General features: G+C 44.5%; 1 protein-coding gene across 2 annotated transcripts in view; it reads right to left on the bottom strand.

Annotated features, from left to right (window-relative positions):
- CDH20 (cadherin 20) overlaps window positions 1–18,635 on the bottom strand; it is a 691,588-nt gene that overhangs the window by 10,784 nt on the left and 662,169 nt on the right. For both annotated transcript variants that reach the window (XM_073630897.1, XM_073630899.1), the window contains 2 exons: window positions 15,174–15,291; window positions 219–470 (listed from right to left, as the gene is read on the bottom strand). In XM_073630897.1, coding sequence (XP_073486998.1) covers window positions 219–470; window positions 15,174–15,291 — 370 coding nt within the window. The remainder of the gene's footprint in view (window positions 1–218; window positions 471–15,173; window positions 15,292–18,635) is intronic.

The following is an 18,635-nucleotide window of genomic DNA, read 5'->3' as shown; positions in this document are numbered from 1 at the left end:
TACGGCGATTTGCGTGAGGTGGTTAAGCCCCTATGGCTACAGAAATCTGAAGAAAAAGGAAACATTTTATGAGGGATTAGAGTTGACTGTATGCTCTATACATGATTTATGTAATATATTTCTATATGTTCTTTGTACAATAAAGTTAGGTTTCTCACATATGATCTGGTATTTGCAAGTGTTTCAATTTAGTGTAATATTTTGTTACAGTATCTTACCTAATAACACAAATATGCAAGCAAGAATTGCAATTAATGCCCCTCTGCTGAGGCTTATGGGTAATGTATATGGTTCAGCGCTGCAGGACATTATGTCACCATCTTCATCACAGCTGCAAACTTGTATTGTTAGAGTACCAGTACTGCTCAGCATGGGCCTCCCATTGTCTAATACTAAGACGGGGATGTAAAACATGCTCTGTTCAGACTGTTTGAAGCCAGATTTCCTGGTTAAGATCCAAGCAGTGTTATCTGTGCAGATAAAAAGACACATTTTTTAGCAGTTGAAACCTAGTTGTTATTGTATAATGCTTAATTACCAAAAAAACAATAGTTACAAATTTTACTAAAGTAGTAACACAAATGAATAAACAATTAATAGATTATTATTATTATTATTATTATACAGGATTTATATAGCGCCAAAAGTTTACGCAGCGCTTTACAATATAAAAGGGAGACAATACAGTTATAATACAATAAAATACAGCAGGATTAAGAGGGCCCTGCTCAGAAGAGCTTACAATCTAATAGATTGGGAATGAGCTCTTAAACCAAGGCTTTCCTCTAAAGACAGTGTCACTTTTGCCTCTAGATCTGCATTTTCCATGATTCCGTACATGAAATCATCCATTTACTGTAAGGGCATGAAAGTTCAGCTGAGAGTTGATATAAGGACACAGGAATCTGTGACAGTTATCACATGCTTTGGGACATATTTTATGTCACAGTGGTGTAGTGGATAGCACTTTCACCTAGCAGTAAGAAGGGTCGCTGGTTCAAATCCCAACCACGACACTACCTGCCTGGAGTTTGCATGTTCTCCCTGTGCCTGCGTGGGTTTCCTCCGGGTACTCCGGAATCCTCCCTCACGCCAAAGACATGCTGGTAGGTTAATTGGATCCTGTCTAAATTGTCCCTAGTATGTATGAATGTGAGTTAGGGACCTTAGATTGTAAGCTCCTTGAGGGTAGGGACTGATGTGAATGTACAATGTATATTGAAAGCTCTGTGTAAATTGACGGCGCTATATAAGTACCTGAAATAAATAGTATATAGCAGTGGCGTAACTAGAACTTTCAGGGCCCCGATGCAAGAAACCATGAAGGGCCCCCCTGACCCCCAGACAGGGCCCTTTCCTCCGAGCCTGGTGGCGCAGCAACAGGGCCCGTGGGTGGCTGCATATAAAGGAACCGATTTCTCCATTTCCCCCTGCTTCTCCTCCTCTCCCTCCCGCAGGCATTTAGCGGCTGCAGGAGGAAAATCAGGAGATCGGTTCCTCTATGCCAGTGTTTCTCAATCTTTTTCCAGTCAGGGCACCCTTGGAGTATACCCTTAGGTGAATGGGGCTGCACTGCAACGACTCCGCAACTGTGTACATACAGTTGCAGCATAGTGATGATGCATTTAAGAGGTTAAAACGGGCGGTCAGGAGGCAACACATTGCCTTTTTACCGGTTGTCAAATGCCTCCGAAAAGGGATCTGAGCATTGATCGTTTTTCAGAGGAACACCATTTTTTTTTTGCTGGTACTATGAACAAGCAAGAAAAAAATCAGTTCTGATTGTACACATATAGGGGGTCAGGATTAAAAGTGCATACATTAAATGTGCATACATACATGTACGCACACACACACATACATACAAATATATAACACACACACACACATAATACACACACATATACTGTATATACACACACATGTATATAAACACACACATATATATAAATGCACAAATGCACACACACACACGCATATGCACATGCACACACACATATATACATACAGAAAGCCTTTTAAAAAATGGCAGTCCTTTACCTTATCTCTTCCTGCAGGGTACTGCACTGTAGGGGGAGACAAAGAGCACAGCACACACTGTGCTTTCACTTTAGGTCTAATGAGTGTGACAAGCTCCGCGCAGTGCAGATTTACAGTTTGGCTGAGGATCAGGGAGCTCGGTCTCAGCCCCCCTTGCCACTCCTCCTATCGAGGTATACAGGGGGCCCTCAAGGGCCCCCTGAAGCATGGGGCCCGGTTGCCATGGTGACCTCAGTGACCCCTATAGTTCTGCCACTGGTATATAGAATGTGCATGTACTAGTAGGCAAAATGAAAGTACTGCAGAAAACAAAATTGGTCTGTTTGATTATGGATTTTATGTAATTTGTTGTACATTTAAAACTTGAGCTTTCTTTTGATAAATCATTAAAGCTGCACTTCAGCTATGATTTGCATTGCATACTTACATTGGTCTACTTTGGCACAATGTAAGTATACATTACTCATACCTGATTGAATGAGGTGGAGAGGAGGGGCAATGACATCAAGATCCTAATGCCTTCCAATCAGCAAATGCTTTGCAGTCATGAAAAAATACAAGGTGTTCTAAGAATGGCACCTGTAGTCTGTGTGCAGTGGGGAAACCACTTGCAGAGAACCTGAGCAGGACCAGGAACCTCACAGCTATCACTCTAGTAGCACTGACTACTACAGGGATTTCTGCCTTCCCAAGCTGTCCATCCGGTATGTATAATGCATACTTACATTATTAAAAGAACTTTCATACTCACAAGTAGTAAGTGAATAAAAGCTAACATCAAGGCCTAAAGGCATAAATCTGTCCTGACCCCCAGTAAACTAAAAAGTGCTGTGTACACAGGAATTTTCCTACTGCTCGCTGTGTGTACTGGGACTCCTGGACGCTGGCTCCGAGTACTTCTGCCCACACTGTCACTCCGCCTCAATGTGATTTGTCTCTATGGCAACTACATGAAGAGGATTACAGTAGTTGTTTTAATAAATTACTTTAAAAAATGTAATACACTATGTGCAAATTTTATTTCTGTGGGCGAATCATCTTCTTTTGGAGTATGGAACAGCCATCCACATAGGCAGAGAAGGAATCCTTGAATGACAGCTCTATTGGGGAGGGGAGACGTTGCAGTCTGGAGTCCCAAGCATCCATCTATGCATGACAGCTTGAGCTTGTTTGCCTTTTCTTTTTACTGTGGCGAGTAAAGATCAGATCCCTGTGGTGAAAGTGATCACTGTAGATTGTTCTGGGGTAGTGCATGAAAGGACATTTATTTATTTTTATCTTTATTGATTGTTGGTGTTTCAGACATTTTTATAATTTAGTTCATTAGTTGTTGATATATATATACATACAATCATTCATTGGCACACAGAGGGTATTGTTTTTTTTTCTTTTTTATGTCTTGAATAGGACAAAAAAACTCCCCGAAGTACAGAAATATAATTACAGATGTAACACAGGTACAACTTTTTGTTGGTCACACAGATCATAGGGGCTTTGCCTGCTATGCTGTTAGCCAACTTCAACATGCTTTTAGAAAGCTTTAGCAATACTTCAAACATGTTAAAAGCCTGATGAAGGCCACAGCTTGTTTAGTCCGTTTAAGATCAGTGTTCAACCGTGTTCAACATCCCCGTAAAACTTCAAGAAAATAGCTTGAAGCTTGTTGAAAGCTTTGCACGTGCTTTGTAAAAGCTTGCTGTACATGCTATTCTTATACAAGCTGAAAACTGTATGTACATGGCCCTAGACGACAAGGTGAAAATGGTTTGTTTTGATAGTATACTGGGACCAGGGTAACTGGCAAGCTTTTTATATGTTTAGTTAGCTACCCCACATAAATAGGCTTTTTTCATTTAAAAAGTAAATTCACACTTCCTAGCTTCAATTACTTTTCCATGCCCTGACAACTGTCCCTGTGTCAAAATAAAGAAAAAGAACATACTCACCAGTGAATGTGTCCAGCTTCCTGGCAAACAAAATTGTCCCTCGACACTCTGCTCCTGTGCCACCATCTTGGGACAAGATCCCGTGCATGCTAGGGTTGCCACTTCATCTCTTCAAAACTAAACACATATTAATTACACAGGTTCTGAGGCTAATTTAATTCACATGAGGCATTAAGTGCATTTAGTTACCACCTTAATCAGCCACAGAACATGTGTAATTAATATGTGTTCGGTTTGAAAGGGATGAGCTGGCAACCCTAGTGCATGTGCAGGCAAACCACAGGTCCAGTAGATTAGCAGGGACCTGCAGCTTTCTGTGTGTGTGTGTGTGTGTGTGGGGGTCATGTATGTGTGCAGACATGTCACAGGTCTCTGCTCTATCCCATAGACCTGCCAGAGACCTATGGACACTCAGTCTATGAAATTCTCTTCTGGACAATGGTTCAGGAATCTAAATAGTACAGAAGTTAAAAGAAAAGTATATATGATTTTAAAAAGGGAGACATGCTATGTATGGGTGAAGGTCTGCTTTAGCTCAAAAGAGGAGTGTATTTTAAAGGACTGCTGCCCATTTCCTGTTTCCTGTTCCTGACTTGCCACATGTCAGAAAAATACAAAGTCTGTTATGAAAAAGGGTGTGGAAAAGCAACCCTACATGCTGCCTCTCTAAAGCAAATGTAAAAGATTTAAAACTTGTAAACTAAATATATCTAGCCAGTAAATAGCATCAGCTAAACATTACATTTTAAGTTGTATGCTGCTTTTCTACACCAACTTTGACTAGTAACAGCAGCTGTTTACAAGTCTCTACTTATGTCTGATGGGGGGAGGTTACTATAGGGCATTTCATTCCCAGTTTGTTGATTTGCAGACATGTGCTAACATGTTACTTGTTTAACAGAATATATAATCGGCCAATTAATCAGACAGGGAGTAACTTGCAGTTAACCAAACAGGTGCAAAGTTGGAAACAATAATGCAAAACAGGTTCAGGATGCCAAAGAACATGCATACACAGCAGAATAATACAAGGCACTGGATCCGACCTGTGTTGTCAAGCTACTTAGAAGAGGTAGGTCTTGAGTTTCTTTCTGAAGGCCTGATGGTTTTCTTCCATGCGAATGTGAGTAGGTAGAGCGTTCCATAGCCGTGGTTCTTGGACTGTAAATCTTCGTTCTCCCTTTGTTTTGTAGCGGGTTTTTGGAATAAGGAGGAGGTTATGGTTAGAAGATCGAAGACTGCGATTAGGTGTGTAGCGTTTTATTTTCTCGCATAGGTATTGAGGAGCGTTTCCTTGTATACATTTGTGGGTGAGGCAGAGGGTCTTGAAAGTGATACGATTCTTTACGGTTAGCCAATGTAGGCTCCTCAGGGAAGGGGAGATGCATTCCCAGGTTTTTTTTCCTGTTAACAGTCTTGCTGCCGTGTTTTGCATGAGTTGTAAGCACGCAAGTTGATATTGGGGTAGTCCTATGTAGAGGGAGTTTGCGTAATCGAGTCTGGAATTGATGATTGTTCCAACTACTGCTGCTTTGTCCTCTTCTGGCACGAAGGGGATGAGTCTACGTAGCAGGCGGAGGAGATGGTGAGATCCGCTGACTACTGATCCTATTTGTGCATCCATTGACATTTCTGAGTCAAAAATGACTCAGAGGCTTTGGTGCTTGGAGAGATGGTCTGTCCAAAGATGGTGGGAGGTGTCCATGGGGTCTTAGTCACACCTGGTTAGCCAAGTTTGTGGCCCTCCACTGTCAGAACTGGCACGCAGACAGAAACCTAATAGCATACAGCTTCTCTGATAGACCCAGCTACTGTGGGGAATCATGTCTCAATTGCTACCAGTACTCCAGTTCCAGTGGGGTGACCCTTTGTCCTTGAAACTTTGATTCCTCCAGCTTTTTATGAAGATAATAGTAGTAGTAGGTTTGTTGTTAAGTTGTTAAGTAGAATCTGTTTGTAATTTTGAACTGGTACATTTTTAACGTGTTTAGCTCCAGCCAAAAAATCTATTTTAAGCTTTTTGGAAAACATAGGGAAGGGTTATCACACCTGTGACATTTGTTTTGCTGTCTGTGCTCCTCTTCAGAAGATTTCACTTCACTTTTTGTCCCAATGACAAATGTTTTTTGAAAATTTGGTGTTTTTTTGTGAAACAAGGATTGGTGATAAAGCATCAGTGGAAAGGAGAAATGTTTTTCCCATATTAACTCTTACAGGAGAGAATTTCCCTTCCTAGGGTTAGATTTCACCTCACTTCCTGTTGTCTCCTTCCGTTTGCAAGTAGGAGTCATTTGTAAGTTGGATGTTTGAAAGTAGGGGCCTGCCCTATATACTCAGCAGAAATTTGGGCCTTAGGTGTTGTTGTGGCCACAACACTGTAAGCCCTCATAGGGCCCTGCTGTGAAATATTAGATCAAGAATTGTAATTACATGCCCCTGTTGAACGGGGCAGAAAAATTGGGCCTTTGGTGGTGGTGGTGGTGCTGGTGCCACAACACTGTAAGTCCTCACTCGCTCTTGGTGGGGGCAGAAACGGGCCCTGCTGTGAAATATTAGATCAAGAATTGTAATTACATGCCCCTGTTGAACAGGGGCTGAAAAATTGGGCCTTAGGCACTGGTGCTGGTACCACAACACTGCAACCCCTCACAGATACTCTAGTTGGAACTCAGGAACAAGCCCTGCTGCAAAGTATTGCATCAAAAATTGTAATTACACGCCCCTGTTAAACAGGGGCTGAAAAATTGGGCCTTAGGCACTGGTGGCAGCGCCCAGAACCAAAAATGTTCTTACAAGCTATCAGCGTGATCATTGAGGAAGAGGATAATTACTCAGGATAGTCACTCAGCATCAGCATAGGCAGTCTTTGAAGGGATCTGAGATTTAAAAAAAATTATTTGGTTACATCAGCATCAGGTGCTTGGTAGCTGGTGGTGATCCAAGACTGATTCCTTTTGATGAAGGTCAGTCGATCCACCGAGTCGGTGGACAGACGCACCTGTGATCGGTTACAAAGCCTCCAGCAGCACTGAATGTGCGTTCCGAAAGAACGCTGGATGCAGGGCAGGCCAGTAGCTCAATTGCTTACTGTGCAAGCTCTGGCCAGTGATCCATCCTCAAGACCCTGTAACCCAGAGGATTTTCAGTGGGAAAGGTGTCCAAGTCAGATCTTGCCCCTAGGTATTCCTGCACCATGTAAAACAGACGCTGGCGATGGTTGCTGGAACTGATCATACCTTGGGGCTGCGGACTAAAAAATTGTCTGAACGCCTCGGTCAGACGGCCACCTTCTCCACCGCTCCTTCTTTGACTGACCGAAGCCTCAGAAACACGTTGTCCAGAAAAAGGAGTTTGTAACCTCCCAGTCTCTGGGAACGCCTTGCACAGACCTTTCTGCAAGGCCTCCCGAAGATGTTTCATCCTCTGCTCCCTCTGCGACGGCAAGATAAGATCTGCAACCTTACCCTTGTAACGTGGATCAAGGAGGGTTGCCAGCCAGTACTGGTCCTTCTACTTGATACCACGAATACGAGGATCCTTACGCAAGCTTTGAAGGATCAGGGAGGCCATGCAGCGTAGGTTTGCTGAGGCGTTCGGTCCGGAGTCCTCTGGGTCACTAAGGACGACATGGTCCGCAGCCACCTCCTCCCAGCCATGTACAAGTCCATGTGTTTCTTGGGACTGATCTCTTAAAGACTGCTGCTGATGCTGAGTGCCAGGCTCCACCTCCATACTGACACAATCCTCCTCCTCCTCGTCCTCCTCCTGTGTGATCGGCGGGTACGCAGGAACACTGTCTGGATAAAGGGGCCCTTGAGAGCTAAGGAAGTCCTCCTCTTCCTGCCTCTGTTCTGCCTCAAGTGCCCTGTCCACTATTCCACGCAGCGTGTGCTCCAATAGGTGGACAAGGGGGACAGTGTCACTGATGCATGCACTGTCACTGCTCACCATCCTCGTGGCCTCCTCAAATGGTGACAGGACAGTGCATGCATCCCTGATCGTGGCCCACTGGTGTGGGAAAAAAAAAACAAGCTCCCCTGACCCTGTCCTGGTGCCATAGTCGCACAGATACTCATTGATAGCCCTCTGCTGCATGTGCAGCTGCTGCAGCATGGCCAACGTTGAGTTCCACCTGGTGGGCATGTCACAGTTTAGGCGGTTCTTGGGCAGGTTAAACTCCTTTTGGAGGTCTGCCAGCCAAGCACTGGCATTATATGACCGGCGGAAATGCACACAGACTTTTCTGGCCTGCCTCAGGACATCCTGTAAGCCCGGGTACCTGCCCAAGAACCACTGCACCACCAAGTAAAGGACGTGAGCCAAACAGGGCACATGGGTCATTTGTCCCTGTCAGAGGGCAGAGAGGAGGTTGGTGCCATTGTCGCAAACCACCATTCCTGCCTTAAGTTGGCGTGGCCTCAACCACCTTTGAACCGGCCCCTACAGAACTGACAGAACCTCTGCCCCAGTGTGGTTCCTGTCCCCCAAGCACACCAGCTCAAGCACCACATGGCATCTTTTGGCCTGCATACTTGCGTAGCCCCTTGAACGGCTACGGAGCACCGCTGGTTCCAAGGACAAAGCACAGGAAGAGGCCATGGAGGAAGAAGAAGAGGAGGGGGTGGAGGAGAGAGGTATGTCACAATCATTAGTGGTGGCATTTTGGAGGCGTGGTGGTGGAACAACCTCCAACACTACTGCACCTTGTCCTGCTTCCTTCCCAGCTGCCAACAGAGTCACCCAATGCGTGGTGAAACTTAGGTAACGTCCCTGTCCATGCCTGCTGGACCATGAGTCAGCGGTAATATGCACCTTACCGCTGACCACCTTGTCCAGCGAGGCATGGACATTGCCTTCCACATGCCGGTAGAGAGCCAGAATCGCCTTCTGTGAGAAAAAGTGGCATTTGGGTACCTGCCACTGAGGAACCGCACATTCCACAAACTCACGGAAGGGGGCAGAGTCTACCAACTGAAAAGACAGCAGTTGAAGTGCTAGCAATTTTGCCAAGCTAGCATTCAACCGCTGGGCATGTGGATGGCTGGGAGTGAACTTCTTTCGGCGGTGCAGCAGCGGGGGCAGGGAAATTTGCCTGGTACAATCTGACGTCGGTGTACTGAAAGCAGATTGCCCACAAGTACTTGGCTGTGACACACCTGATTCTACACCTTCATTACTCTCAGTGCAGGTCTCAGAGAGGACTGAAGGTATAGTGGGGTTGGAGATCTCAGCTGATGAGGAGCAAGGAGAGGTCCTCTTTGTTCTTTGGTGTGGGTCTTTTAGATACGCTTGCCAACAAACTGCATGGCAGGTCAACATATGTCTGGTCAAGCATGTGGTGCCCAAGCGGGAGATGTTTTGGCCACGCGAGATACGCTTGAGACATAAGTTGCAAATAGCAGCGGTGCGATCTAATGCACTCGTCTCAAAAAAGGCCCACACCAAAGATCTTTTGGAATAACGTGCAGAGACAGCAGCGCCCTGCACATGCGGAGCTTTGGGGTGTGATGCAGTCAGTGTGCTGCCCTTAGGCTGGCCCCTGGAGGGCATCCTGCCTCATTGGTGATGTGCCTCCTCCTCCTCGCTTCTATCAGGGACCCATGTTGAGTCAGTGACCTCATCATCCCCTCCCTCCTCATCACTGGAGCAAACCTGGCAGTATGCTGCTGCAGGGGGAGCATGACTGCCAGATTACTGTCCTTCTTGGGCACCCCCTCTGTCCGTGCTCACGTTACTGCTTTCATCTAGCTCAGTATCATCATCAGAGCCTTCTAAACGCTGGGCATCCTCCTGGAGCATGTACCCAACACTGTGGTCAAACAGTTCAAGGGACTCCTCAGGAGGACATGGTGGGGCTAGGGAAGGAGTCACTGATGCCATTGAGCTGAGGGAAGAGGCCGCGTTGGCAGCTGCTTTGCCAGACAAAGTACCCTGAGCATGGGTGAGAGAGGATGAGGAGGACGAGGACGGCATGGTCATCCACTCGACCAAGTCTTCCGTATGTTGCGGCTCAACACGGCCAGCTGCCAAAAAAAAGGCCAAGCGTGTCCCACGGCCATGTGCTGATGAGGATGCACCGTCTCCATGACCAGCACTGTTGCCTCTAGACACAGAGCCTGCTTGCCCTCTTTTATTGGCTTGTGACTGTCTTCCTCTCCTTGTTGGCCTTCCAGACATACTAATGGCCTGTAGCTGCACTAAGCTGGGATATATATATATATATATATATATATATACTGATACTGCAGCTAGCAAAATCAACTACCTGCCTGTAGTATGAGAACAGCACCAACCTTCTACAGGTAGCTTTAGCTGAACACTGTGCAGAGCTTGCAAAAAACTAACTTGTAGCTTATTTAGCTGCCTGCGGTAGTGATAGGATCAGGAAAACACCACCAACCTTCTACAGGTAGCTTTAGCTGAACACTGTGCAGAGCTCGCAAAAAACTATCTTGTAGCTTATTTAGCTGCCTGCGGTAGTGATAGGATCAGGAAAACACCACCAACCTTCTACAGGTAACTTTAGCTGAACACTGTGCAGAGCTCGCACTACACTAACTTGTAGTTTTAGCTGAACACTGTGCAGAGCTTGCAAAAAACTAACTTGTAGCTTATTTAGCTGCCTGCGGTAGTGATAGGATCAGGAAAACACCACCAACCTTCTACAGGTAGTTTTAGCTGAACACTGTGCAGAGCTTGCAAAAAACTAACTTGTAGCTTATTTAGCTGCCTGCGGTAGTGATAGGATCAGGAAAACACCACCAACCTTCTACAGGTAGCTTTAGGTGAGCACTGTGCAGAGCTCGCAAAAAAATAACTTGTAGCTTATTTAGCTGCCTGCGGTAGTGATAGGATCAGGAAAACCCCACCAACCTTCTACAGGTAGCTTTAGGTGAACACTGTGCAGAGCTCGCAAAAAACTAACTTGTCGCTTATTTAGCTGCCTGCAGTAGTGATAGGATCAGGAAAACACCACCAACCTTCTACAGGTAGCTTTAGCTGAACACTGTGCAGAGCTCGCACTACACTAACTTGTAGTTTTAGCTGAACACTGTGAGGAGGATGCACTACACTAACTTGTAGCTTTAGCTGAACACTGTGCAGAGCTCGCACTACACTAACTTGTAGTTTTAGCTGAACACTGTGCAGAGCTCGCAAAAAACTAACTTGTAGCTTATTTAGCTGCCTGCGGTAGTGATAGGATCAGGAAAACACCACCAACCTTCTACAGGTAGCTTTAGCTGAACACTGTGCAGAGCTTGCACTAAACTAACTTGTAGTTTTAGCTGAACACTGTGAGGAGGATGCATTACACTAACTTGTAGCTTTAGCTGAACACTGTTCAGAGGATGCACTACACTAACTTGTAGCTTTAGCTGAACACTGTGCAGAGCTCGCACTACACTAACTTGTAGTTTTAGCTGAACACTGTGAGGAGGACGCACTACACTAACTTGTAGCTTTAGCTGAACACTGTGCAGAGGTCACACTACACTAACTTGTAGTTTTAGCTGAACACTGTGAGGAGGACGCACTACACTAACTTGTAGCTTTAGCTGAACACTGTGAGGAGGATGCACTACCCTAACTTTTAGCTTTAGCTGAACACTGTGAGGAGGATGCACTACACTAATTTGTAGTTTTAGCTGAACACTGTGCAGAGGTCACACTAAACTAACTTATAGCTTTAACTGAACACTGTGAGGAGGACGCACTACACTAACTGTAAATAGTCTAGCTGCCTGACTGTGGTACTAATAGGATCAAAAGAACACCAGCAATTTTCTTCAGGTAGCTGTAAATACTGTAGACAAGCCTGCCTGTCAGTAGGAAGATAACAGGAACGGATCTAGCTAAACTGAATACAGTGTGTATATATATATATATATATACACAACACCTAGGATGCATATATATACACAATACACTGTAAGTGCAGCTAACTCACTGACTGTCCCGCCTAATCTATCTAACATAAATCAAATGACACTGTCTCTCTGTCTATATCTTTCAACGCCGGAACACACACTACACAGGGCCGCCCTGTAGGCGGCCTTATATAGTGTGGGCGTGTACTAAATCCCCTGAGCCATAATTACGGCTCTCTGTTCAGACGGCGCTGTGATTGGCCAAGCATGCGGGTCATAGTGCATGCTTGGCCAATCATCAGCCAGCAATGCACTGCGATGCCGCAGTGAATTATGGGCCGTGACGCGCCACACGAATTTGGCGCGAATGGCCCATATCATTCGCAATTCGGCGAGCGGGCGAACAGACGATGTTCGACTCGAACATGGGTTCGACTCGAACACGAAGCTCATCCCTACTGATTACTTTGATGGGGAGCTCACTGGGATATCGTGCTTGAAATCTAGTTCTGCCAGGATAGTGACTTGCAAGACGGTATCAAAAAGAAATGTAATTGCTTGGGCGTCAAACCATTGATGTACAACAGGACAGTCCAGGGGCGGCCCGTGCACTGTGGGCACATGGGCGCCACCCCCCATCCATGCGCCTTTCAGGACGCCAGACGCATGGATTCCTAAGGCGGGGCGAGAGGGGGTGGTACTTTTTGAAGCACCTGATTAGAGCCAGAGGCTCTAATAGACTTCAAAATAGGAGGGCTCGGGCGCAGAGAGTGCGCCCTGATCCCACCCAATTGTGTGATGATAGCGAATTAATTTTCGCTATTTTCACACTAATGCTTCTCCCCGCCAATCAGGAAGGCAATTTGTCAGACCTGTTTCCCGATTGGTCAAAGAGCCAGGGCATCCTATTGGATGTCTGGCTCTTAGGAAGAGGTGGCACAGAGGAGACACGAGGACAGACAACAGGACTGGCGGTAAGTGACCACCTGTGGGGGGTTCTGTCAGAGAGCCATGAGTGGGGGGGCTGTCAGAGCCGCAAGTGGGGGGGATCAGAGCCGCAAGCGGGTGAGAGTCAAAGCCACGAGCGGGGGGCCGTCAGAGCCGTGAGTAGGGGGGTCAGAGCCGCGAGCGGGGAGCCATCAGAGCCGCGAGGGGGCCATCAGAGCCTTGAGCGGGGGGCCATCAGAGCCATGAGGCGGGTCGGTGGGCACAGTGGCTGCATATACTGGGCACAAGTGGCTGCATTTGATGGGCACAATGAGGCTGCATATGATAGGCACAATTGGCTGCATTTAATGGGCACAAGTGGCTGCATATGATGGGCACAAGTGGCTGCATATGATGGGCAAAAGTGGCTGCATTTGATGGACACAATGACTGCATATGATGGGCACAAGTGGCTGCATATGATGGGCACAAGTGGCTGCATATGACGGGCACAAGTGGCTGCATTTGATGGGCACAAGTGGCTGCATTTGATGGGCACAAGTGGCTGCATTTGATGGGCACAAGTGGCTGCATATACTGGGCACAAATGGCTGAATATACTGGGCACAAGTGGCTGCATTTTACGGGCACAAGTAGCTGCATATGATGGGCACAAATGGCTGCATATACTGGGCACAAGCGGCTGCATTTGAGGGCACAAGTGGCTGCATTTGACAGGCACAAGTGGCTGCATATGATGGGCACAAGTGGCTGCATTTGATGGGCACAAGTGGCTGCATATGATGGGCACAAGTGGCTGCATTTGACGGGCACAAGTAGCTGCATTTGATTGGCACAAGTGGCTGCATTTGATGGGCACAAGTGGCTGCATATACTGGGCACAAGTGGCTGCATTTGACGGACACAAGTGGCTGCATTTGATGGGCACAAATGGCTGCATTTGATGGGCACAAGTGGCTGCATATGATGGGCACAAGTGGCTGCATATACTGGGCACAAGTAGCTGCAATTGACGGGCACAAGTGGCTGCATTTGATGGGCACAAGTGGCTAAATTTGATGTGCACAAATGGCTGCATATGATGGGCACAAGTGGCTGCATATACTGGGCACAAGTAGCTGCATTTGATAGGCACAAGTGGCTGCATTTGATGGGCACAAGTGGCTGAATTTTGATGGGCACAAGTGGCTGCATATGATGGGCACAAGTGGCTGCATTTGAGGGGCACAATGGTGGCATATGATGGGCACAAGTGGCTGCATATGGTTAGCACAAGTGGCTGCAATTGACGGGCACAAGTGGCTGCACATGATGGGCACAAGTAGCTGCATATGATGGGCACAGTGGCTGCATATGATGGGCATGGTGACTGCGTTTGATGGGCACAGTGGCTGCATTTGATGGGCACAGTGAGGCTGCAATTGATGGGCACAGTGAGGCTGCAATTGATGGGGGGGTTTCAGTATTTTTCAGTTTGTTTGCTCCCCCCCAAAATTTTGAGCACCAGCCGCCACTGGGACAGTCAGCCATACATCTTTAGTTCTTAAATGGGAGGTCGTTCCATCTTGCTGTCCCAATGCTTGCCTCCTAATAATGGAACATACTAGTTTAACGGGTTCTTCTGTTTACAATTTGGGCAACTGTGGCAGTCTCTCTGATGATGGCCTAACTCTTCACAACTCCAGCACCAGGATCAGGACTTCAAGGAAGTGTTTGCCTTTTCCATGAGGGGGCATCTTCTACTTGCCCCTCAGAACAGTATTCTTTCTCCTGTTATAAATCAATGTTATCATTAAAAACCTTAGTCTCCTGAATGTTTGTTTGACACCCTCATTGGACTGTATGTACGTGGATTCTCAACTCTGGGTTCTTTCCCTGTTACTAAGGGGTGTCCCTGTTTTGTGAAGTGCTGCCAAAACATTACAACGTGCCCAGTTACGGTTTCAGTGGTCTTTTAAAATCTGAATCCAGTGCCCCATATGTTCCTAGTTCTTGTGTTTAGGTTTTTATTTCCTCTCACTTTCACTCCCAGTAACCGAAAATGTTTGGAAATCTTTCCATTGGAGACAGAGACAAAAATTAAACTGGGCAGGGAAACCTATGACAACATTTTTATTGTTGTTTGTGCCTTCCTGTTGCGGTGACACCCCACATTTCTCGTACTGGTGTCACATGTATAAAAGATGAGGGGATCGAACTTTCCTCATTAAGGTCTCCAACATCAATACAAATCTGATATAAATTCCAACCCTTGACCAATCAACCTAAAATGTAAAAACGCTTAGTACAATACAGTCTGATGCAAATGTGTTGGTTTTATAATCATAATAAGGACAATCCTACACATAAATCTAGTCTTCAATATAGATACCTTGGTTATCCCTTAATGTAAAATTTGGGTTGTTAGCTCCCTCTGGAGGCAGGCTGTAGGATATATGTTGGCCTTCTTGAGGATCATCTTGGTCTATTGCACTTAAAGTCTGAATCAGCTGAAATGTAAATGAAGAATAGAACAGGTGAAAATACTGATAACTGAACTCTATTAAATGCCTTTGTTAAAGAAGCTTAAGCTGTTTGAAGTATATAATACATAACAGACAGTCACAATTCAGAGGAAAATTAACTGTCATTCAGTAAAATGTTGGAAGATCATAGGTGAACATCAACATTACATTCGAGTAACTCAAGTAAAGCTTCAAATTTAGGGAGTTTATGAATCATTTATTCTACCACTGATGAAGGGTTGCTTCATTTAGAAATCCAGGGGATTCTAACATAAGAGAAACAAGACTTCATTTTATAAAAGGCGCAGTGTAATATCTGATCTTCCATATTTGTCCTTACTGCTAGTGATTTTTATTGTAATCAAACTTTACTGTAATTTTTCTTGTAATCAAATATGTTTCCATTAAACTTGTTTGCCTTTTATCTTCTTTTCATGTTTGTGTTACCATGCAATTGACCTTTGGCAAAGCAACCTTTGGGTAATACAGCCATAGAGCATATGGAGGGTTAGACTGCGACTAAAAACCATTCGTATGGCTAAAGCATGCAATACAGGATGCTAAATCTGAATATAATTATTATCTATGTGAATAAAAATAGAATAGGGGATGCGGCAGCTTTCTTTTAATAAACAATATACTACACTATCTGCCTTCTGTGGCTCTTTTTGGTGGAGCCAATTTTCACAGCAATCTGTGATGGGAGAAGGAGACAGATTAATATTGCGGAAGATATATGATACTGCAGAGTTTTTCTATTTTCACATACCCCTGCATATTGGATTGTGATCATACCTAGGAGGAGAGAGTTAGATGGGGAATCTGATGGAGATGGAGATTGACCTTTGAACTGAGGGGTCTGTTATCTCTGATATCCATGCTTTATGGTCACTTGTTGGCCGGGTACATCTGGTGAGCACATTTTATACTCACTTCGGGTGGAGCGCTATTGTTTTTGGAGTATTGGAGCACTTATTAATTCAGGAGCACGGTGTTGGAGATCAAATTGAAGATTAATTAATCACAGCAATACATGAACTTTTATGTTTTTTTATGAATATTGATTATTTATGCACATTTGATTATATATCAATTTATTTATTTATGGTACTATTTATTTATTCACAGTATTGTTTCATTGTCTATTGATTGATCTATTTATGGTTTTATTTATTTATTTATTTATTTACATTATGGTTTAATTGTCCAGTTCAGTTAGTAGTTTATACACTTTTTTTCATGATTATTATATATGACCTGTGAAACTGATAGGATCTTCACCATTCTGTCTGTATTGGGATATTATGTGTGCTTATAGAAAAAGACTTCTGTTGATGACATCTAATAAATCTATATTCAGAGTAATTTCACATGTATTACTATATAGCTAATGCTGTTAATTGTGAATTAAGAAACAGTATAGTTAATTATTTGAAAAATACTAAAAGAATATCAATTCACCCACAGATTTAAAAAAAAAAACTGTTTGCTAAATATTGACACATTCCTAAATTTGAACTTTAGACAAGCATTTAGATAAACAGAAGAAATAGTAATTAAGATCTGTTTTATCTGCCAAAAGATCTGAATTACTGTTCATTCAGTCCTGAGATTTACACAGCCCTGTCTGACAGCCCAGCCAATGTGTTTGCTGACACTTACAGTTAAGAAATACAATGGTTCAGAAGAGTTAAAATGCAAGGCCACCAAACAGCCTGGAAGTCCTCCTCAAAAGGTAAAGAGGTGCAATTAAGCTTAGTAAAGAGAGTGAATCTCCTGAACAAGGACCGAAATAAAAACCTGACAGTGGTTTTTGCTACTTACCACTCTATCCAAATCTAAAAAGAGGTTTTGCTTTAGTTATACTTTAAGTATAACTTTAAGTTGTTTTCTTTTGCAGCTAGTAAATAATTCTGCTCACACTTGGTACGTATGCTTATTCTATTACCGTATTTATCGGCGTATAACGCGCACTTTTTTCCCCTTAAAATCAGGGGAAAATCATGGGTGTGTGTTATACGCCTATCCCCCGCCGACTGTGAGCCTTTTGGCGGCTTTTGGCCGCTTTCGCCAAGAATGGGCGAAAGCCGCCGAGAGCCGCCGAGAATGGCCCAGAGCGGCCGAGAGCCGCCGAGGCACACTGAGGCACGCCGAGAATGGCCGAGGTCGGCCGAAAGCTGCCGAGAGCGGCGGGGCCATTTTTAAACAGCAGCTCTGCAAATGACACAGGGGCAAGGCTGCAGATTGACACTCACAAGGCTGCAATGATGGATAAGACTACAGATGGACACTCACAAGGCTACACTGACACTGACAACGCTGCAATGATGGACAAGGCTACAGATGGACACTGACAATGCTACACTGACACTGACAAGGCTGCAGATGGACACTGACAAGGCTACACTGACACTGACAAGGCTGCAATGATGTACAAGGCTACAGATGGACACTGACAAGGCTGCATTGATGGGCATTTAAATGTAAGTTTTTTTCCTTAAACTTCCCTCCTAAAAGTTTTTTTCCTTAAAATTCCCTCCTAAACTTGGGGTGCGTGTTATACGCCAGCGCATGTTATACACCGATAAATACGGTAATTCTTAGTGTCATTTTTTAAATGAAATAATGAAACAGTGGCCAATTACAAACTATTACAAACTCTTAATCTAGAAAAAAAGGGTATTGGCCAAAAATAGTGGGACCCATGGATTATCTTGGGGGAATTCTCATTGACTCTGTACAAACTCTCTAATTCACTGAAGCATACATGTGGGGTGGTTTATCCTGTGCGTGGGAGCCCAGCCTGGCCAAAATCTTGTGTCTTTAAATAGATCTTTCTATTCATTTGCATGTTTTTTATTTTGACAACACTTATTTAATGTCAGTATTCGCCCCTTTTGCAAAATGCACTTTCTGTGTTACCTACACTCTCCGGTGCATGAGCCCTTGGGAGTGGGGGTATGCTTTTTGGGTATGCCTACTTTTTCACCCACTTTACCAAGATGCATATTTCTATGTACATATGAGTTGAATATATCCTTAACCTATTAACCTCAACCACTTTTTGTTTTCAAGCTAATGTGTTTGTACTATACTGTTATAAAGTAAGCATACCCTTATGAAAAAATATATGTGAAATTCGACAGTGAATTGTATTTTGTATCAGTTGCTTAGTAAACACTAAAAAAAAAAAAGGCATTGCATTACTCTACAAAGTATTTTTGATTCTGTCCAATCATGCTAATAATACACTCACTTCACTAGTCACACTCACTAGTCAGTAAGATTATGTTCTGCTACTTCCTGGGTCAAGTTTACTGTCATGGGTC

The sequence above is a fragment of the Aquarana catesbeiana genome, linkage group LG05, assembly GCF_042186555.1.
Source record: "Aquarana catesbeiana isolate 2022-GZ linkage group LG05, ASM4218655v1, whole genome shotgun sequence".
NCBI lineage: Eukaryota > Metazoa > Chordata > Amphibia > Anura > Ranidae > Aquarana > Aquarana catesbeiana.
Note: the sequence above shows the minus strand (reverse complement) of the source record. Positions and strands in the feature narration are given on the sequence as shown.